The sequence below is a fragment of the Strix uralensis genome, chromosome Z, assembly GCF_047716275.1.
Source record: "Strix uralensis isolate ZFMK-TIS-50842 chromosome Z, bStrUra1, whole genome shotgun sequence".
Taxonomy (NCBI): domain Eukaryota; kingdom Metazoa; phylum Chordata; class Aves; order Strigiformes; family Strigidae; genus Strix; species Strix uralensis.
The window spans coordinates 52,480,348-52,503,811 of NC_134012.1; the positions used below are offsets into that span (position 1 = coordinate 52,480,348).

Sequence of the window (23,464 nt, forward strand, 5' to 3'; positions counted from 1 at the left end):
TAAACTGAGCCTTGGTATTTCATGGTTCAAGGTTCAAGTTCAGGTTCTTGACTTTGCACCTTAATATCATTCTCACATATCATTACAGAGGTGGATTTATTGGCTACAAAGGAAGAGGTGGCTGCAGTTTCCACTAGGATATGCGAGTATCTTCCTCTCCTCTCCCTTAGATTCTGACTCAGTAGCATGAGGTAGAGTTGACAGCTATTACATATTTGTTGAATGACACACATATTAATACTCACACTGACGGTGATGAGTCTTGGTTTTAAATTGATGTTTTGTTTTTTGCAGTAACACATCACAATCTCATATGTGTTTGGCTTTTTGCAATCATCCTAAGTTTTCCTGCAGCATTAGTGGCTTTCCAATTTATTTCCTTGATTGGTTTTCTCTATTTTGGATTGCTTTTCCACTCAGATTTACTAATCCACAGTTTTTCAAACTGAAATCTCAATTAGTTAAAAATCCAGGTCCTGTAGTTAGTTACCTTTGTATTACTCCTTGACCCCTTTGCCACAAAAATATCTGTAATACATTTCTGCGGCCACAGGTCTCAGAAGCACTGGAAAGTTAAGTAAAAAAAAACCCAACCTATAAATACAGTGTTACTTTGAACCAGAGAAGCTAAAATCCTTACATACTTTTCTTAATGAATGACCAAAAAAAAAAATCACAGCTGACATCTTGTTTGCTCTTCATCTTATTCTGCTTCTGTAGCATACTCGATTGGTGTGATAGATGACTACTTTAAAATATTTCACAGACCTGATTTATAGTATAGCCACATGAGCATTAAAGGCATGGGTGTGAATCTTGATGGTCTAGTGGAAAATTATTAAACACCTAAGAACTATGCTAGATTAGCATGCTTGACAGAAATCTAAAAAAATTAATACATTTTATATGATCTTTCTAATCACAGCAAATAAAATAATGATGAGACATCATAATGTATAATGTCAAAGGACACAGAACTATCACTGAGGTGATTGAATCATAATTTCTAGATAAAGCGTGCATGTGCCTGTTATTTAGAACGTTTCCAGGAATAGCATAGCAGAACGGGAATACTACAAGAAATTGGGAAGACAGTAAGAATGTAATGATAGTGTCATCCACAGAAATGTAGATGCCAGAGAACTGCACTTCTGGATAGAAAATATTTGCATATTTTGAACTGATTTTTTCAGTTTCTTACTCTGCATTTTTAAATCTTAAAAAGACATCTGAATGTGATATGCAGCAAGGGACTGAGTTTAGGAATAGAGTAAGGGGAAAGGAGTAAGTGGAGGGAGGGGAACAAAAGCAATTTGCAGACAATAACTTAGGGAATTGGGCCTGCAAATATTTTATTTGCAGGAGACATGTGACTTCAGTGTTTATGAATACTTCTGCACCTGACCAAACGACTGCTCTGCAAGGGTGGGGCATGCTAATTCTAATCCTCACTCCCTGAGGAAGAAACAGTGTAATGAGTGGATTTTCCTCACAGAAAAACAGTTCTTAATTCAACGACTGACATGAAACGGAAAACAAAATTTCTTGAAGTTCCTCCCAACTCTACGGTGCAAGGCACACGGTGGAGGGTTGTAAGGGCGCGAGTGTCAGCCCCGCCATGCTGACCCCTCGCGCAAGGAAGACAAGGTAAAGTGCCGCGCAATGTTTCAAAGGAAAAAGGTGGGAAATGGGCGGGCCAGAAGCGGGGAACGCAAAGGACTTCTCCTCCAGCGGGAGCGGAACGTTCCCCGGCTTCGCTCGCAGCAGGCACTTCACATCCAGGACGCAGGCTGACATTCACTCGAGGCTGCACCCACGCCACCCCGCTGCAAGCAGGGAGACCCCCGGGACAGCCAGCATTCCACGCCAGGACGGGTTGCCTAAAACACAGACACGCGTGGACATGGACGCTGCCTTCATGGGGCGAAGACTTTGCGGGGGTCCGCGGACATAGACCGGCTTCACTGAACTGTGTGACAGCAGCGGCGCAGCGGCCCGACCTCCCGGCAGGCCCCGCCACGCTGCCCCAGTGCCCCGGGAAAAGGACGACGACGCCGCCTCCGCCCTCCCACCGGCCCCGCCCAGCCTCGAACCGGCGGCCAGGGAGGGTGCGTGCGCGCGCGCTCCAGCCGCCGCCGCCGCTGCCTTCCCGTCCCCCTCCAGTCACGTGGCGGGAGAGGGCGGAGCGGTCGTCACGTGAGTGCGGGGGGCCGGGGCTGGCGGCCGGGCTGGAGGGTAAGATGGCGGCGGAGAGGGATCCCCCGCCGCTGGGGGAGACGCGGCCCGCCGACTTCGAGGAGCTGGAGGACGGCGAGGACCTTTTCACCAGCACCGTGTCCACTCTGGAGGTGAGAGCCCGCCCACCACCGCCGGCTCCGAGCCCCGCGGCCGGGTCGGCTCTCACCGGGCCCTCCCCTCCCCGCCAGGCCGCGCTCCTGACCGGGGCCCCCGGCCCCCCACCCGGCCGCGGGCCCTTAGCGGCCCGGCCCCCAGCTGCGGTCCCGCCACCTGCCTCTGTTCCGGGAGCGACGGCTCCTCGGCGCTTCCTTCCTGACGGGCAAGTGGCCTCGGCTCCGAGGGGGCTCGGTGGTTGCCCTGAGGTCTTCTGCCAAAAGAAACCGAAAACTCTTTTTCCAAGTACCGCTATACCAGGTCGTCGCTTTCCCTCGTCTTACCTCCCTCTTGTACTGCCGGGGTACTAAGTATTTACACCTTTCGTTTTGTCACGACGCCAGTTTCGCTGGTCCTCCCCCTCTTAGACTTTGCGTAGATAAGTAACAACCCTTTTCCTTTCTTTGACCTCTTTCTGAGGCTTCACCCCCTTCTAGTTTGCAAAAACCTTGAGAAAGTTACTTCTCTCTAAGCCTTCTTCCCCCGGAGCCGGCGCGGTGCTCGGCTGCGGGGGCTCGGGGGGCTCCTGGCGCCCCGCGGCTGCCGGGACCCTGCCTGCCCAGCGCCGTCCGGCGCTCGCCTCCCAGCGTGACGAGCAGTTACGGGCGACCGAAGGCGGGAGGCATGCATGCGTGCAAGGCGTTGCGAAACCTGCAGTTGTTCAGAGAAATCAGAGTCTGGAGGATCTGAAAACTTGTAGGAGATACATCTCTAAACCGTGCTTGCTTTTCATGTCAGGAGTCTAATGGGGAAAAAAAAAAAAAAAAAAAAAAAAACCAACCCAACTCAAAACAAACCGCAAACCCAGAACAACTGAATGCATAAATAGGCCCTCATTCTGAAAAATGCTTATGTATTCATTCATTATAGTGGGAGCTTTTCCTCCTGCGTTGTTTTCGTTATGTTTCACTTGTGTGTTTTGTCAGTATCTTCTGGAAGAACTTTGTTCTTCCTGTACACAGTTACGCATTGAAAAAGAAAATTATTCCTGTTCCTCTTTCCCTGAAGACTTTCCTGTCCCTGACCTTTACGGTAATAGGATCAGTGCATATTTCTTTGTTTTGCTCTGGCTGTTGCTTGTCCTTAACAAGAAAGGCCAGTGTACAAAGAGGCTCTTAAATGTATTTTAAAGTCATTTGCCTTCTCTTGAGTCACTTTATTTTTTTCTTTTTATAGATGCATAATCTGGGCATTGGTAGAAAAAGATCTGTGGAAAAATGCTGTGAAGGAATAGCAAATGATGTGAACCTACAGTTGATGAGAATTGTATTAATATACTTCTGGGCATCTCTGTGTGATACAGTGTGTATTATTTGAGTCTTGTTCTGTGCACTAAGAAAGACTGCAGTATAACATAAATAAGGTCTTTACTGATACAGTCTAGAATTAAAGCTGCAAGAGATGAAATAGATTTAGTGTCTAAATCACAGTTACAAAAAGAAATCGTCACCTTAATGCTTAAAAATATTTACTGAAAAGTCTTCTAACTTTGTAAGGGGTGGTTTGTCTGATGGTTCCGTTGTGCTGCTTGCTTTTGTAGACAGTCTATTTGGAAGAAAGTAGGTAAGTAGAAAGAGGAAGCCTCTTTGCTTAAAGAGAAGCTTTGAAAAGCTTTGTCAAGTAAAGCTTTTTTTGACATCTAATCAGCTACAGCATTTAGGGAGGAGCCTTAATCTTGTGATTTTCCTGCAAACTTGGAAGGAAGAGGTCATGAAAATTGACTTTGAACTTCTCACTAGCTTGAACATAGATCATTTAACTCAAGTGTATAGGACACCTTAGTCCAGAGAGGAACAATTATCTCATGGTGTGGGGCTCGTTAAGTTTTGTCGTGAGTATTGTTTTAATCCTGTAAGTAGTTATGAAGTAGCTGTCTCTAAATGCCCGTGGAAGTTTTATAGTAACAATAGAATGGCTTCATGCTTTTTATAGTTGGTCATGTATTTGTTTGCTGATACCAGAGGATAGAGCACAGCAAGGGACAGTGAGGTCCAAAGCCAACTTACGGAGGCTGTGGTACTTTGAAAGCATTCCCAACTGCTTTATCTTGGAGCTGTCCATTTGCTTTTTGCATGATTAATTTCAATGTCCTTCCTATTTTTTCTTGCTTTCATTCTCTTAGCAACTCCCAAAAGGCGTGCTATACCTTTCCTACCTTTGATTTGATTGTGCAGTGGAGAAGCTGTAAGATTTCTAGTAGGTCTTCCAAATAGCTTCCATGTTAACAAAGTCTCAAGTTAGAAAACACATGCTAACTCATCTAAGTTTCTTCTGACAAAATATAAATTCAGTGTATATTATGAATGACAAATATGAAATATTTGAATACAAGAAGGCTTACTGACTTCAGTGACTTATCTGTATAATTAAATTAAGACTACTGTTTATTTCAAGTTGAATTCTCTGATGTGAAGAAGCTGGAGTTTTAACTTTCTTTGTGCACATACAGTTAATGCCTTGAATTAAACCCTTTTAATTCTAGAATGTAGGATGTTAAAAGATCACACTGAACTGTAACACCTAGCATTTCTGGGGTGTGGTGGGAACACGTTCTAGGACTTGAAAACTTGCTGGGTGGCAGAGAGTGAGAATGCTGCCCTTTCTGTGAGCACTGGGCACCTATGAACTCTGGGCACTGGGCTGAGCAGCAGTTTGTCTGAGCTAGTGGGGTGCTCATTTCCTCATCGCATATCCACAGTGCCTGAGAGCAGTAGAATGATTATTTGTTTTCATTGTGCCAACCATACTGCAATGTCTGGAGAGCTGCTTCCATGAAATTCATGGTCACTGAGTGGTCTCCGTTTGGCTGCCAGAATTGCTTTCATCAATGAGAACAGCCAGACTGAATCAGACAAATGGTCTAAGCCAAGACTGCGTTTACAGCTATACTCAGTGGTGGATGCTGTGTGATTAATATTGCTGATGATTATATCTGTGTGCTGATAGTCATCTGCAGTGCTCTCCCAGCTACCAGGTTTTTGTAGCTCAAGGACTTTCTGAGCTCTAGGTATCATTACAGTATGAATGATCTTCTGTGGACTTAGCTAGCTGCTAAATTTCCAAATGCATTTTTTTTGTTTATTTATTTTTTTTTTAAAAGTGTCCCTGATACACACAACAAGAAGTTCTGGAAGTTAACTGTGCATTATGAGACGAATCCTCCCTTGTTGTAAGTTTGTAATCAATGAATTGCTAATTTGCTGTCGGTGTCCTCTGCCTCTATTAGGGGAGACTGCAAACAACTGTATGAAAGTCACTTTTGGCAACATATATGAAAAAAGTGCACATTAGATTTTCTGAAAAATGGTATGGCTAGTGTTACTCTCATTTCATCATTTCATCCTCCTTTCTCCTTGCCCTAGTCTGTTTATCTACCACCTTCCTTGTTTATCTGTTGTGCCACTTCTTCATTTCCCCTAAACTTCTCACTTATTTCTGTATTGCCTGTCTCTGTGTTTTGTAAAGCAGGTGCCATGTGAACATGTAGCTAATGAAAAGTATCTATTCATTTCAACCAGTATTTATATTCCTGGGTTTTTTTTTTTTGTAATGGAAGAATACATGGAGGGACTTGGAAACAATGAGTAAGCAGAGGATGAGGTAATGTAGTAAAGACTGTCATTTGGGTCAGGGTGTGTATATAATCTCATTGCCAGTTTATCAGTTTATGTCAAAGCTCTGCAATATGCATTTGTTTTTTACACAGAAGGCAAAACATTAGATAGGCACAGAAGTCCAGATGTCTTTAATGATATCCATTGAATTTAACAGTGACATTTATAGAGGAAGCAATAAAGAGCCCATTGAGAGGAAAATATTAAGTCCTTCTATGTTGTACTATACCTTTGCAGAAAACTAAGTCTGTATCCAAGATTAATTGGTGTAATTCTACTGGAAATGTGTGTCTTGTTCCTTGGTGTTAAATCCAGGCTGTAATGGAAGCATGTGAACGTTCATTCTAGTGTGGTTGCTTGTGTCCTCTTACTTTCTGCTGGAAATGTTACTGTCCTATTTTGAGTCTGTTCTCTCTGCCCATGCTGTGATTTATGAGATTTTGTAACCCTATTTCAGACAACTAGCTGGGTTAACTTGATGGTCAACTTTTGTCAACCTACTGTATTCTGACTGAAGGAGGCTAGGAGGGGCTCAGACAAATAGTTGAACTGGTTTGGGGGGGACCCTACTATTAAGAGAAGGGAGGATGTCCAAACATCTAGGACTATAATTTCAGCCAACAGAAAACATGGGAACTTGTTTTTGATTCTTCCTAAATCAAAGCTATGAAATACTTAGTTATTGCCACTAAACATAATGCACAATAAAAGAGGAGAAAATTGAGCTTGTTATTGCCATTGCAAATTAAAATGGACCCATAGGCCTCTCATCAGAAACTTGTTTTTTAGAAAACAAGTAAAGCAGAATCCTGACTATCCTGCATACCTGAATGTCCTGACCATCTTGGTTGTTGGATGCTTTGCCTGACTCTTTCAGCTCAGAAGTCACTCAGAAATTTCACAGGCACACAGCTTTCAGGAAATGGACATGTTTGTGACATTTTGTGAATTGCTGACATCAAGTAAGTTTAAAATTTCTGAACAGCTATGCTGTCTGTGTGTCTGGACAATTTGTTGATTTTTTGCAGGGCAGTGAGAAACAGAGAAGGCCTTCATGCTGTGTAAGCACTGTTCAGCAATAACTAAAACATCCCTGTGTTGCCAACACTGTTTTGGTCACAAATCCAAACCATGGAACTATACAACCCATTATTAAGAAAATGCCAAACCAGCACATAGCTGAAAGGTTATTTTAAAGAAAAGACATTTTACCTGTAAATCATCCACAAAACTTCACTTTAATTTCAACTGTTCTTAAAAATAGAACTTGTCATTTATAGTAAATATGATTTTATTATATCTTTATAAAATAACACCCAGACAGAACTTGTGTTTCACTGGAAATCTTCCTATAAGAGTCACTTCTAGACTCTGTGTCTTGTATACACATTATACCACCTGCATGAATAAACTTTGCTTCTTGAGCTTTCTGAGGTGCCCCTAAGGTTTGTTTGAGTCTTCTTTTGCAGGTATTCTCCAGCTGTGGTTAGTGGAAACCAGGTTATATGAAATTTGGAGAAAGCTGTCTGTAACTGGTACTCTAACTACAGCTGTGAAAGTTGGTATCCTGTGCAGAGTGCTTGGCTTTCTTTAGCAGTGGCAATGGACAGGATCTTTCCCAGCTCAGGAAGAGATCCATAATCCTACTAGGACTTGATGGCATGTATTTATAGCTATCCTAGGAAGAATCTGTTACTTTCTTCAAAGTGGGAATAGCTTTGTATTGACTTCTGGTTAACTTGTTGCTCTGGGCATGTAAGTACTTGGTTTTTCATATCATGATGTAAGTTGATCAGGTTTAAGCGTTCAGGGTGAATTTTGTGTCTGGTAGGGTTTCTTTTTGTGATTCGAAGCCAGGTGTAGTCATCAATAATTAAATTAGCTACCTCAGATAAAACTGAGAAGATAGACTGAGGAAATAGCTTGAAGATGTGAGTATTCTCAAAGAGCTCTTTTCCACTCATTCATTAACCAAGAGGACAATTAAGGAATAAAGTGGAAAGCCCTCTGCTATGTGCAGCAAATGTTCTGGAAGGCTTTTGTTCCCTGTACCTGGCCATATTACAGCTGTTTTTCATGGAGGTGAATTGAAAACATGAACTGCGTGCCATTCCGTATCTGTGGTATTGTGGGCTCCTCACTATGTCCTAAACCTCAGATCTATCAAAATGTAAGTGGGTTGCTGTTTGAAGTTGAGTAGCAGCAAAAATGTTTTGGAATGAGTATCTGTAGTATTTTCATGAAGAATTGCTTTTGCTGACAAAACTTTAAACTACTTGAACCTTATCAAGCATTTCTGTGCTCTGCTCTTCTAGCTGAAGTAAAGGATCTTGAACTCGCAGCTCTACGCAATGCTGCCTGGAGAGACAGACCATTTCTTCCAGCATATGCTACTTCTGAAATCACTTAAAATTGCTGACTATTATGTGTGACACATACTGTCTATACTGTCATTTGTAGAAGAATGAAGCATGTCAAGCAGTGAGGTTTTCTTAAATTTCATAGTTAATTTTGTCTAAATTAGTTGCAAGTCTTGTGATACAACTTCAGGATCATGCTTCACAGAGTGAACAAGTACACCTTTATTACCCCTGGGCACTTTTATTTGCTGTGGAATCATTTTGGCATTGGTTTAGTATGAGATGAGAAGTGTATGTGTGACTTAGCGGATTGGTTCCTTGTAAGGTTATAAACTCTGCTACCTGCATACAGTTCCTGAGTGCTTCTGCTTTGACTTTCTTTGCAGGCTCTAGAGCAAAATCCAACAAGCACTTTGAAAGGCTGCTCCTTTTGCTGCTCATCACTTTGGTTTGTTTATTGGTTTCCCCACATTATATGTGGCCTTTTCAGAGTGACAGTCTTTGGCAAAGTGAAGGGGATATAACTTATTCTGCCATCTGAATGGAGCAGTTCCTTGTTGCAACCATAATCTGGTTTATAGGAATATAAATTTTTAGTATTCTTGTATTTGCTTTCATTTTCCATCTGTCTTCAGCAGGGAAAACCTTGAGCTAACACCTTTTCTGGGTCGAGAGAGTCTTGATTTCATGTGTCCCCTGAAAAACTATTTTGTATTGTGTCTGAATTTGTCTGGCAGCATTTTTACTGTTTCTTGCTTACTTCCTCTGTACCAGAATTTCAGGTGACTGAGGTGTGGATAGATATGGGAGCTGGGGTCTTGCTCTGTGCTGCTTGAAGTAAAAGCAAGCTATAAGGAAGGCTTCTCCCATGGAACTGTTGCCTCTGCTACATTTATGAATGTGAAAATACAATCTGGATGGTCTTTTTCAGTGGCTTTTGAGTATTTTTCAGGCTTTTTAAAGTCTTTTGTAGCCTGTGGCATTTGTTGAAATGTAGCCTGAAATGTTTACTATCTGTTTTGAATTGTGGTTCTGAACTTAAATTATGACAACTGTATGCAAAAACCCGGAAGCAAGTAGTGACACAATTTACGGATGCTCCTTTTAAAGTGCATGCATTCATAAATAAATATGCTGTTGTTGAAAACTGCTTAGCTAGGTATTTTGGATGACTTTGAGAAGTGAGTCTTGCAAATTTTCTAGTACTATGGCAGTAAACATAGTTGATACTTACTCAACAAGGATTTTCTAGCTGAAGCACTGATCTTCAGTTAGGTGTGTATTTATTTTGTGAGCTGTATATTTGGTAGCCCAGTTTCAGATTGCTTTAATTTTCCTGAGTGTCTTTAAGTGTTGCTCTTTCACAGGGCAATTTTCAGTCTTCAGTAAACTAAAGAAACTGTATCTATGGCAAGCCTAGCTTCCATGTACAGTACAGTGTGACCCGCTGTGGCAATAATCTCCAAATTCAACCTGTTGCAAAGCTATCAAAATTTCTGATGGCTGCAAGCAGCCTTGAATTGTTTGGATAGCATTAATGCATTCTTTTAATCTCTGAAAAAACTGGTATAAAGCACTTGGAGATTTCTTTGTTAGGTTTTTTTTCTGTATACAAACTCAGATTTAAATCCAGGCCTTTCCAAAAGGAACTTAATAATCAAATTACAGTTTGCAATACTAATAAACTTACTCTAGGTATTTCTGTAGCAGTTTTTGTTTTCATGTTAATTAAACCTGAGGAAATGGATGACTTTTTTTTTCTCTGACAAAGAAATGAAAAGAGCTGTTGACTAGCTTGTATCCTTTGTTCATTGTTCCCATGCTAGGAGTAGGAAATGGAATAGCTGACAGGGTTTCCTTTCTGTATGTCTTGCCTTGTTTCTTTGCAATGAAAGAATGTTTGTTGCAATAATTCTTATATAATGACACATGGCAACTGGTTCTCTGCTAATTATTTCACTTTTTTTTTTTTAACAGTCAAGTCCTTCATCTCCAGAGCCAGCAAGTCTTCCTGCAGAAGACCTCAGCACAAATTCCAATGGTCCAAAGCCAGCAGAAATCATGTTAGATGATGACAGAGAAGACCTCTTTGCTGGTAATTGCTTTCTTCTAATGTGTCAGCATAAACTCTTTTGCTCTTGGGCTGAAAGAAACTTGCTTTTCTGGGAAGGGGGGTTAAAGCCTTTTAAGTTGTTTGACAGTTATGTACAGGTTTTTGTTGTGGTACTGTATAACATAAGTTTGTTTATTAAATACAAGTTTCTTGGTGATGTGTACTGTCAGAGCATAGTGTGGCAGTGTTAGCTGGTTAGTAACGTGTTCTGCTGACAGTAATAACAGTATTTATCATTATGTAATTAACAATATTCAAATCTGTGTATAAAAACATGATTTAAGTTGCATCCTTGTTTTCTACTCAATAACCATACATAAGCTGTCCCAGTCTTTTACAATTATAAGGAGAAATAATTCAGATCATATGGCAAGCTGGAGGGTATTTCCTTTCTCTTAAGACTCTTTTGTCATAATGAAAAGGTAACAAACTGACACATGGGACCAGTCCTATCGTCTCACTAGTGAATGATTCTGTCTCTGATACTTGACAGTACTGCATGTTTTGGAGAAAGGTGTGTGAAAGTTCTGATAAGTAATCAGTCAATAGGTGACAGATTTCTAATGCTTCATTAATCAGTCACTGTTAGTTTTTGACTGTCCTAACATGTGTTAGGGTTGTTGTCAATTACACATGTAGGAGCATTAACTATTCAGGAAAGGAGGTGTAATATTTGGAGTATATTACGTACATCAAAAGGTGGTTCTGAATGCTGCTTCTTAATACTAACACTTTTGCTATTGCTACATACTGAGTTGGCAGCTGGCAGTCTGCTTAGAATACACTCCTCATCTCATCTTCATTGATTCCCTGATGTAATCATTCAAAAAGAAACTTTATAGCCTTTAGTTCTGGACTGTTTTGTATAGATACATGTATACGCATGGCCATTACATTTGTTCTGAATTTGCTAAATTTCTGTTTGCATATACTTGAACTTATATTTGCTCATGACAGTGTTAGAATGTATTGACTAGTTTACTAACTCTAAAAGTGTATGAAGAGAGAGAATAAAGAGTAGAGACGTAGTCTTTCTTTTTTTGTATTTGTATTACCTGATCTTATGACTTATAGAGACCAGCAGTGCTTTAGTAATGAAGCTTTCTAGTACTAGTAATTTGGTTATTTAGCTTCAGTGTATAAAGCGGCTTTTTGTAACCATAGAGCTATCTGGAATGGATATTTTAGGAAAGCCAACTCTCCTTTTGATAATATTGAGAAAAAAGGTGGCTGGAGTAAATATTGAGGGGAACCAGACAGAAGGAACAAATGGTAGCAGCCAGATTGTTTCAAATGAAATGAATGCTGTGAGAAAAACACCCAGAACTGATTTAATGAGTATGAGTATTGCTATGGAAGACATTCTCTTAAATGCATGCAGCACTGAACTGAAAGCATCTAACATACTGCATGTCTAACACACCTAATACTAGTCTTTAAAAGGTCCATTTATATACAGACTGAGGCTAGTACAAACTCAAATAGGGGGAAAAAAAGTGTGATTTATGGAGCCTAAGACAAGATCTTTCGCAGTGTCCTGTTCTACACAGGAAGTTTGCGTAATACAGTTGTACCCTACTGGTGAACTTCTGTCTTTGTATCGCTGTCAGCATAGGCATTCTTGTTCTATGTCTGATTTGTGTACTCAGAAGTATAATTATTTTTTTCTCTCTTAGGACTGTTTTGCTAGACAATTATGTTAATCCATATGATTAACTTTCTGATACTGATTTGCAATAAATAGAAAATGTGAGAAGGCAACATGAGATATCTATTCTATTGCTTCCAGCATGATTGCATAAGTCTGGTTTTCTATGAAAGCAGGACTTAATTTACAAGTGAGTGTGACTGGGCTTTTTTTCTTCAACATGCTACAATTCCAAAGAAACCTATCTTGTCACAGCTTATAAGAACACTTAACTGAAGAGGAAGAGAATGAAGTTCTACAGCTTTCTAATTTACGTTGTTACTCTATGTTGAATTATTAGACACTGTAAAATCCAGGTAAAGGAAATCCTATGGGTGGCTTCTGAAAGGAGGAGGGCTTAAACAATTCTAGTTTTCCAGACATGTTTGTAAAAACTGTGATGGTGTGCCTATTGTAGGCTTGATATATCTTCATTGTTCCATCTAATAATGCAACCTAATGGAAAAGGAGGTGAGGGAGAACAAATTGTATGATTTCCTGTGCTGTTTTACTGCAGTTCAGAACCTGGGAGTTTTTTAGGCTTTTTTGACTATACCTAAAACCTCTTTGTGCTTCTGCAGCAGTTACAGGATAGTTTATGTTCATTACTTTGTGGTGACTCATAAATGAACTATTAAAACTGGGTTTCAAAGGTGGAAGTCCGTGAGTTTACCAGCTGTCATTGGAGACCAGTAAATTTTGCTGCTGCAGTCATTAGTATTGTGATTCTTGGTTCTGTAAAAAAGCAAACTGTCTTGCTAAACCCGCTTAAGCCCTTTCACCCTTAGAATAGAAGTCAGTGTGTTGATTATTTGGCCAAAAAAGAATTAGTTTATCTTACTTTGTAGAACTCTTGCGTGTGGAGACCGTAATGGTCAGTGCTCCAAACTGGGTAGCATTAAGAGTATCCTGAGGAGCTTTGGGGTGTGTCTTAAAACTTGCCTGTCCATAAGCTTTTACTGTAGAGTGAAGAACTAGATACTGAATTAGTCTTCCAAAATGTTGGCCTAAAATTCTGTGTGTAGCTGCAGAAACGTGCTGTGGACTGCCTGTGTAGGATATAGCTATCTGTGCCCTTTGCCTCTAGTGCTCATAGATGATGAGCATGTCTGTGAAGTTGTATCAGTGCTGTGTCACCATTTTCAGAAAAATGGAAAAATCACAATTTTTCCTCTCAGTCTGATAAAAGATTACTTTTTATATTCTTTTGCTTTTTCAGCTCTGAAAGGTGTTTGGGAATGGATCATCTTATGCAAGCATCTAGCTACTGTGTCCTGGAGAAAAATCAATGCATTGAGGGGTGGGGGCATGACATTTGTTTTTATTGGGTTTTTGTTTTGCTTTTCTTCATGTTGTGATAGGTTCGTCTTAGACTTTTTTCCTGGGAGTTGATACAGAAAAGGAGATGCTAATTCTGTGGACCAGACAAGATATGTACTTTAAGCCTAGCTGAACAGCAAAAGTTACCAGCTGATGGTGTCTGTCAGGCTGTTGTCTTGTGGTGTGTCTGATCCGAAGAGTTTGGTGCAGATGTCTTGCTGCTTTTTAGAAGCTGATTGTTCAGTTCTGAGTCTCTTCTGCAAAAAACAAATGCACAAAAGCATGTGAACCTACAGTTTTGAAGTAAGAAGAAGGCCTTATTAGTGGCTGACTGTTCTGTTAAAACTATTTCTGCTCTCATTAAGAGTATTCTTAGTACTGCTGGTATAACAGTAAGGGTCATGGGCTGTGGCTTAGGTGTAGTAGTTCTCTCAGTTCTGTTAGGGTACCTGTCTCGGAAATACTGCTACACTTGGAGAAGCCTTTTTTAATAGTTTGATCCCTGTCGTGGACAGCAGTTTCTACTTTAGTTTACTTCCATGTTTATGTGATTACCTGAGTAAACTTTCAAAGATGATAAGCCAATTTAAGCACTCAAGTCATGTCAGGATGTTACAGAGGTCTGAAATTTAGAAAAATAACTTACTCAGCTGAAGTGAGCTGCTAGTGAGGAGTTGCAAACTTGCACTTTCTAAGATGATGTTTGACAAATGCTAGTAGTGAAAAGTAAAGAAACAAGAGCTGTCTAATGCTGAGATTGAGCCCTATGCTCGAGTGCTGATAGAAACATTGCGTAGTTGGCTGTAGAATGTTAATTAAGCATAAATGTCTTCTGCAGCAGGATGAGATGTTTTCATGTTCTTCTGGAGTTAAGCATCTTGACAGTGATCCATAACAAAGACTGTTTATGGATTATAAGTAGGTATTTATGTGTAGAAGTCTTAGAGCATTAGATTGGTGGGAGTGCTTAATATGTACTGGTAACTGCCTTAGCTGATGTGAATGTTGGATCTCAATGTTTTCCTTCTAAAAATTGGGCAGAGCAGTTGCCTCTGTTTGTGCAAGAATAACTTATGCATTTGAGAACTTCCCAGGAAACCAATACATGTAGATTTCATTTTTCATACAAATACTATTACAGAATATTGAAAAAAAAAAAAAAAAAAGAACCAACAAAAAACCCCACCAAAAATCTCACACAGAACCACAACCTATTACCTAAGTTTTCAGGGGAAAACAGAAAATGAATAAATCAAGTAAATGTTTCTGAAAGTGCCATAGTTTCTACTCTGAAATGTCGCAAATTAACCTTTCCATGAAAAAAAAGCCACAAAACAAACAGAAGAATTGTCAATGAATCTTTTAATCTAGACCACGTCATTGGATTTCTCAAAGTGAAAGAATGTATGTGAGAAGCATAAATGCCAGAGTTCATCAGCACAAATCTGTTTCTTGGGAAATAGATCTTCAGTTTATATACTAATCAAAGACTGCTTTTCTGAGGGGAGAAAAATAGCTAGAAAGTATAAGAACCTGCTGTTTTATGTAAAGCTAATACTTCTTTTTAAATACTTTTGTTTTAAATAAAAAGTACAACATCCTTGTCTCTGTTCTGCTCTGTCCCATCACTCCCTTCTACTGTCTTTTCCTTTTCACTCTTCTAGATTTATGTAATGTGCAGGATGCATGCAAAGCTGAGGGTGAGAGGTAGTGGGAGGGAGGATGGCACAAATTCTCCTTTCTTCCTAAAAGAACTGACCTGCTGCTATCAAACAGATACTATTTTCTCTGGGTAAATTCCTCCAGGAAAGTAGAAAAGGAGGGCTAGTAGGCAGCACCTTTAAAAATTTGCTCATGTCCAACCAACCTGAGGTTGCACAGCTTTAGAAATACTGGTGTGGATGAAGTCTAGTGTTGCTGGCTTTACTGAAAGGAAACCTCCTTGACTTTCCAGCTGATTGTTCCTGCTGCTTTCTCTTCTACAGAAATAATGCACCAGCTTAGCAGTAGCTTCAGATATCTGCTGAACAGTAGCAAGGGGGCTAGTCCTGGTTGGAGTTCATGATACTAATGGATGTGTGGATACAAGCCTGAAAAAGAGGAGTGCTGGGAAGGAGTAGGCTCCTGTTTCATCTGATAGCAGTGCTGGTTTCTTACGTTGAATTCACACCTTTTTCATGAATTCATACTTCTGTGGTAACAGGAATGTTTTCTGAGCTGATGAAAGAGAAAACTGTGTGCTTTGAATTGTTTCATGATTTATTTTGTAAGCCTGTCTAAAATTTGAAGGTACAGAGAAGTGCTTAATGATGATTAGTGGTTTGTTTTCTAAACACATGTGCTGGAATATAGCTGGTGATAGAAAAATTAATAATTGATCGGAGTGGCTTCATTTTATAATTTTTTTATATTTTATACTATATCATGTTAAGTTACATATGTATATATATGTTCTGAGAAATATTTCTGTGAAATAGTCATTTGTGTAACATATAACATACATGTTGAATGCTGTTAGCCACTGAAGGAGAGGACTACCTCTTTTCCATGTTTATGTTGTTCTTCTACCAATCTAAAAGGGTTTTTTTTGCAACTGCCTCAGTGTAACTTCCCACCTGATCTGAGGTTTTGAATTAAAGATCTTTATTAGTTTAAGATGCAGTATCCTTCCTGTGGCATTCGAGGGCAGGAGGCATCATCAGGATTCTTCAGAAAGATTTAGCTTTAAGAACAAAGCAATGGTAGAAAAAAAAGTTTTCAAAGAAAGCTTTTAGATAATCTTTGTTCATATTAAAAATGGGAAATACCAAAAAGTGCTTGCTTTTAAGTTTAGTTTGAAAATACTGTGGAAATCTGTAATTTGAAATTGGGAAGAGCATTGCCAGCAGGTTGAGGGAAGTGATCATTCCACTCTGCTCAGCCCTGGTGAGACCACATCTGGAGTGCTGAGTCCAGGTCTCAGCTGCCTAATACAAGAGACATGGACAGACTGCAGTTGAGTCCAGTGCAAAGCCATGAAGATGATTAAGGTCATAAAATGTACAATATACAAGTAGAGACTGAGAGAGCTGGGGCTCTTCAGCTGGAGAAGAGCAGGCTTGGAGGGAATCCTACAGAATCCTCCCTGATGGGAGGGAATGGAGAAGAAGGAGCCAGACTTCTCAGTGGTGCCAGCTGACAGGACAAGAGGCAATGGGCACAAATTGAAATACAGATGATATATAAGAAAATGTTGTGGCTTAAGCCCAGCCAGCAACTAAGGACCACATGGCTGCTTGCTCACTCACTTCTCCCAGCCCTGGTGGGTTGGGGAGAGAATCAGAAGAAAAAGGTAAAAACTCATGGGTTGAGATAAGGACAGTTTAATAGGACAGACAACACGAGGAGAGAAGAATAATAATGGTAATGCTAAAAAAAGAGTATATAAAGCAAGTGATGCACAACGCTTGGAACCTGATGCTCAGCCCATTTCCAAGACGTGATCCCTCTGCACCCAACCCTACCAGTTCCCCCAGTTATATACTGAGCATGACATCATATGTTATCAAATATCCCCTGGGCTAGTTCAGGTCAGTTATCCTGGCTGTGCCCCTTGTCAGCTTCTTGTGAACATTAACTCTATCCCAGCCAAACCCAGGACAGAAAAAAAGTTGAGGTTTGTGTTGGTTTGGGTTTTTTTTAATGGTGAGGGTGGTCAAGGACTGCATGTGTTGTCCAAGGAGGAGGTGCTTTCTCCATCCTTGAAGATGCTCAAAACCCATCTGGATGCTCAGCAATTCTGTGATACACTCCAGAACACGTAATAACAGCAAACCTGGTCAGCCTCAAGCCAGAATGAGGCTTCAAACCAGGTTAAGGCATAGTGACCTTGAAGTTTGTTTTTTCAATTTATTTTGAGCTGCAATATCAAACAATTTAGGCACACAGTCATTTTCAACTCTGAGGTAGAGAAGTGTGGTTTTGTTCATTTATGAAAAACATCAAGGGTTGGCAAAAAAAGTTTTATAGAAGAATGGGAAACGGAATTGGCTAATAGAATATTTCTAAGTGGCAGCAAGGATAAAGCTGAATGGTTTTGATGTGTTGCTTATGAAAGACCATAATATTACTTTTTGCAGCAGTAAATGATATGGTTCATTGGATGCTATTTCCAGTTCTATTTTTATGTTGCTAGTAGATTAGAGGCTGTTCTGGAGAAGCAAACAATCCTACATGGGACAAAAATGAGACTTTTTTTTTTTTTTACACACAGTGTAACTATTTCATAAATTTTAAAGTAGATCTGATCTTTAAAACTTCTCTTTTCTTAGCTGTTGAGTAAGGACTAGTTACATTCATTATATGCACCAGGGTTTAAAAAGTTTGGAAGAAAGATGGTATATTTTCTTTCAAAAATTCAGCGGTTCATATAGACAGAAGTTGCAAGCATAGGTCTCTTCCAAATTGCGTAGTGAATGTTTTGGTAACTTTGTATAACTCAGAGTGGATCTGTTTTAGTGCCTTTTTACTTGCTTGGTAAAGTACTTGCTAAGGGAAGTCTAGTTTGTAACAAGATGTGAGACCAGTTGGGAAGTCAATTTTGGTATCAAATGTCTGTCCTGTGGTCAGTGTTACCTATTAAGGAACTAGAATTCTTGAAAATGCATGTTTAGCAAGAACCACAGCATTTGTTATTTAAACTAGAATGGGTACTTCTCTATACCCAGGAAGTAGTTTGCCAGTGGTCAAAACCAGTTAGTGGAGGAAGCGTGTGGTATTTGTAGAGCAGAGGTTTACATTCCCTTTTAATGATAGATCAACTGGCTACAATCTGAACAAAGTATTCAGTTTCTAGTGAACTGTTTTAAGCCCCCAAAAGACTGAAGATAAATAGAGACTGAAGTCTTACTAGTCAGAGTGTCTCATGTTCTAATATTTTACAGGTTGTGGGCTTTTGGCAGTGGTGAGAGTGTATTATGGTCATGTAACTTCATTTAACACATGTCTTAGTTTGTTCAGTTACTGGTTTATATGACTGAATCAGCTGTTGTTCAGAGTGCAAAAACTAAAATTGGTACAGGTGCTGAAAAAGAGCTGCTGTGATAAAAGAAATTTCATTAGTTTTCATAATATCACATGCAGAAATAAATGACTTATCACTTATGACTACTTTGAAAGACTCTTTATCAAACAGTATACTTAAAAAAAAAAAGGCAATATTAATCTTACTTTAACCCACTATGCACTAGAAGCTCAAATGTCACATCTAGTTTTAGCTATGTATTGAAAGAAATTATCTGGCACAGATGGGTGCTATTTACAGGTGATCTTATTAAACTTGTATATTGTCATCTTTTATTGTGTGTGTTTGTTATCTTTGTGATGCATATCTACCTCTACTGCACAAAAGCTGCTTTGCTAACTCAGAATGTTTATCTAGAAGCAACAGAAGAAGTTTCATTGGACAGTCCAGAGAGAGATCCAATACTTTCACCGGAACCTACTCCCGCAATCACTCCTATAACACCTACTACGTTAGTAGCTCCCAGAATGGAATCAAAAAGTGTAACAGCCCCTGTGATTTTTGATAGATCCAGAGAAGAGGTACGTAGTGAACTTCTAAATTCCTTGTTTGTTTTTTGAAATTTTTTCTTTTAAAATTACAGTACTTAAATGTTGACTCATGGGATCATCCTTTGCTAAGGAGAAGGATGTAAAAGAAATCTGTTTACTTTGCGTATAAAGTTTAGTGTGAATTTGACTCATGAAAATACCATAACAATTCATTACTTTGGTGATTATACTGGAGACCTGTAGTGTAAGGAGTAAGAAGTTCCATTCCTTCAGAATAGATACTGTAAAAGTGTATGTAGGAGCAAGCAGTGAACTTGATACAAGAGAACTGTTAATCATGTATAACTACTCATGTTAGCATGTTACAGGTTTTAACTTGGATTTCTGAAGCTGTTGTTAGTAGGGAAATGGAGAAAGCAGTTTTTAGCATTATCCTGCACACTAACAAACAGCTGAGGCTAATGGTACTTTTAACATTGCTATTTACATTTGGCATTCCATTCAAAGCCTGGGCATTGCTAAATGCCATTCATTCTGGACTGTTCTCTTACTAGACAGTGGTTCTGCTAAATGAGTTTGCAAACAAGACTTGTCTGTGAGTCGATGGCTGCTTCCCCAGATACCACAAGATGGCATTTTATTCTGAGTTTTACCCCCTTCAGCCCTGGTACACGGTCCCTTCTGCCATGGTGTTTCTTAAGATCTCTGTTTTTATCAAACTTATGATTATTATATGAAAGATTTCAAAACTCTGCATGATTAGAGCTCAGGCAAGTATCAGAAAATTCTCTATCTGTTACTTTTCTGGTCCCAAGTTCTTCTGCTACAGATGATATTAATAAAAAGGAATATCTATCCTTTGATTAGAGGCATATAGAAACATTGCAAATGAAAGTGGGTTTTGAACCATAGTATCTGCTGGCATTGTAGGAGATACAATGAACATACCCCTAAGGTAAGTATTTCTAAAATTTTGAGGCCAGCAAGTCCTGAGAAAAGTCTGCCATACTAAAAGCTTTTGCAGGAAGACTTAAAACTAAAATCATAGAATAGGCTCATTTAGGTTAGAAAAGGCCTTTAAGATCATTGAAACCAACCGTAAACCTAACAGTGCCAAGTCCATCACATGAATTTTGGTGCAGTGACAATCAATGTTAGATATTATATTCATTTAACATTGGATGGTGAGTCTGAAAGGGGTTTTTAATCATACAAACATACTGACTTTTCCTTCTCCTTCCTCTTATACCCTTACCCTTGTAACCATACATAGTATGAATGCATGTTACCATGTTAAATACGGCATATCTTTTTCCTAGATTGAAGAGGAAGCAAATGGAGATTTGTTTGATATAGAAATCAATGTATCAGACCCAGAGAAAGTTGGTAAGTTCTTTGAGCCTAGTAAGTCAGATGGTAGACTGTCTTTTCCCTTGAAGACTATTTTAGCATGATTTCTTATTTAGGTATCTTTTGGCAGTTTTTAGTATATAAAATGGAAAGCTGTTTAATGTATGTTTTGGAACAAAAAGCGTGTGGAGGGATTAAAGTAACTTGCTTTAGGATAAGTATCTTAATTTTCTTACAGGAGATGGCATGAATGCTTATATGGCATACAGAGTAACAACAAAGGTAACTAGTGCAACAAATATTTACAGATAACTTTGTATCATAGCTGAGTAGATGGATCAATAATGCATAACAATGTTTTTTTTTTTTTTAAGACATCACTTTCCATGTTCCACAAAAATGAATTCTCTGTTAAAAGAAGATTCAGTGATTTTCTTGGTTTGCACAGCAAATTAGCAACAAAGTACATGCATATTGGTTACATTGTGCCTCCAGCTCCAGAAAAAAGCATTGTAGGTAAGTGTAGTTCCTGTAAGGTTGAATTTCAGCATGTCATTTAAGTACTGTAATACAAATTAAGTATCTTAATATCTGTTTGGCTTGTAAAAGAAATACTTTTCTGCATAAGTATTATTTCTTATCTGTTGGTCCAACCTATTAAATATTCTTCCTGTTCTGTATTTTAAAAAAGTTCAGGTTAAATTGGAAACATATGTACTGGCCTCTTCCTAACTCAAACCAGTGTTGATAATAAGAAGGACATTTGTCTTGATACATAGCCTTCTGTTTCTTATCTGTCATTCTTTCTTCACTGTTGCCCTTCAAGAGCTGATTAGTCTATCAAAACAAAGAACTTAAATGAAAGCATATTTTTAACTTGTGCTGTTATCAGTTGCCTGCAATATACAGAGCTTCATACGTACTCCACCTCTCTAATACTTTAGTGTTTCTTTTGGTCATGGTGAACACTAAAACCTCTAGTCAATTCTTCGAAGTTCTAATTCAGAAAACACTTTTGAGTGATGCTGTGAAGGATCAGAATCTTTCTTCATGAAGTAAGAAGCATGCCTGATGCACTGAAGCACCTTCAGTTTTATGAGCTCTAAGTAGTAGAGGTTCTTTCAAAATAGCTAAACATTTAAAACAGTAAAACCTGTTGAAGTCTTATGGCTTACCCATATGAATAAGTGATTGGACTCTAAAATGCTGTTTGATATGTAGGGAATGGCAGGACTTTTTCTTCAGTAGTTTAGCAGTCTGTAAAGCTAATCAGAGCAGCAGCTTTTGATATAAGTAGGCATCGGCAGTAGATGTAGGCAGCAGAAAGCTTTGGAAAATCATGCTTTTAATTCTGTGAAAAAGCACTGCATTTTTCAGTCTGTAAGATTGAAATTTGATCTGAATTTTTAGTAGTTCTTGAAAGTAATGTATGATTCTATAGTAACCAATTTTTCATGTAACAAAAATAAGTTTAATTATAAATGCTAACAGGGCTTATAAAGATAGAATGAGACTTCTAGTCAAGTCTTTTGGATGATACAACATTTAAGACATTTATGGCAGTGTGCAGTTACATGGAAATATAGTACTTGCATCACAGTCAAATTCATCTGTAAGACAAAGCTTAGACTGGTTTGAGGTACCACTTGAACAAAAACAGCATAAATATTGATACACCTGGAAGTGTGTGAAATGGTGGGACTTATTGCAGTGTAAGCAAGCACTGGCTGTCACCAGATCCTTGCATAGAGACTTAGTTAAGCTGCAATAAGTGGGGAAAACTCATGGACTGTGTAGCACATTTTCTAAAGAGCATGAAATTCTTGCTTTAAACTTGAACTTCACTGCACAGGTGGCATTTAGTTCTGTCCAAAAATATGTAGTCCATACATTTCTAATTCTGGAGAAAATAAGGGATTCTAGGATGATTTAAAATGAGGCATCTTAAAGCAGAGATCTGTCAAAATGGCTGAAAGTAAGATGACATATTGTGTTTACATTACATGTGTTTATTTTAAAGTCTTAATACAAAATATCATACATTCAGTGCAGTGTGTATTGTACAAAAGCCCTTAGTCTGTTCATTCTGTTACACTGTTGATAACACCTGGAGTTTTAAGGTCCAACTTTATTTTGGTGATGGGTGGGAGGAGCTGACATTTCAGACTCTAGCCACAAATTGAAGTGGTCAGTTACTGACTGTGGAACAGAATAAAACTGAGTCAGTGGTGACCTAGAGTTGGACATTCATCCAAACAGCCTCATTACTTAATATGTTTGCTGGAAAATCACGCTTTCTGTTTCTAAGAAAATAATCTATGAAGTCATAGATCATTTCCTGTGAAGGATTAGAGCACTTGGGCTACAGAAAGTGCCTTTACACTTGCTTTTAAATAGGCTTATATTAGCAGAGAAAGAAACCTGACATGATATCTAGAAATAACTGTCAATATGACAAGTTAGGAATTGCTCATATTGGTCATTTGATTACATATTCATTTTTTTCTCTATGAATATCTGTAGCAATCAAATGTGAAGGATCTTTTGTTTTAAACTGCAGCATTTCATGCTTTCTGCATTGAAATATTAATGAGTAGTAGTACTCTAATGCAAAAAGATGAGGCATGTGAATTACCTCACCTTTGTTTGAATACTTGAATCCTTGTACTTAAATACATATTCAATTTTACAGATAAACTTGTGGATTTACAGTTACGTTAGACTGTATAGTATACCTTTGGAAAAAATGCTGGTCAGATTTATTTTCATCATGTTACAGAGAAGGGAAAAACTAAGACTTCACTAAGAGGTTAAGGGTCCCTCCTTGTTCCTGTAAAGATGCTGTTTGTCCCCTCCGTGGGTTACTGTGTGAAACTTCCAAAGACAGAAGGGAGATCGGGTGAGGAACAACTTTGGGGGATGTTGACCTGGCAGGTCACAGAGTACATACTCATCATCTCAGACTTTTAGCTGCAGAGGCACAGAACTAAGAGAGCAGGAATATGTTGTAGGTGGAAATAAGATGTTTGGACTGCATCATAACATACCTCTCCTATGTTTTAGAAAATAAGAATGA

The 23,464-nt window shown here is 39.0% G+C and overlaps 1 protein-coding gene across 1 annotated transcript in view; it reads left to right on the forward strand.

Annotated features, from left to right (window-relative positions):
• The first annotated feature begins 2,193 nt into the window (after window positions 1–2,193).
• SNX2 (sorting nexin 2) overlaps window positions 2,194–23,464 on the forward strand; it is a 34,963-nt gene continuing 13,692 nt past the window's right edge. The window contains exons 1-6 of the mRNA XM_074857278.1: window positions 2,194–2,348; window positions 10,343–10,460; window positions 18,905–19,068; window positions 20,358–20,424; window positions 20,627–20,670; window positions 20,763–20,904. Of these exons, the coding sequence (XP_074713379.1) occupies window positions 2,241–2,348; window positions 10,343–10,460; window positions 18,905–19,068; window positions 20,358–20,424; window positions 20,627–20,670; window positions 20,763–20,904 (643 nt within the window). The 5' untranslated portion in view covers window positions 2,194–2,240. The remainder of the gene's footprint in view (window positions 2,349–10,342; window positions 10,461–18,904; window positions 19,069–20,357; window positions 20,425–20,626; window positions 20,671–20,762; window positions 20,905–23,464) is intronic.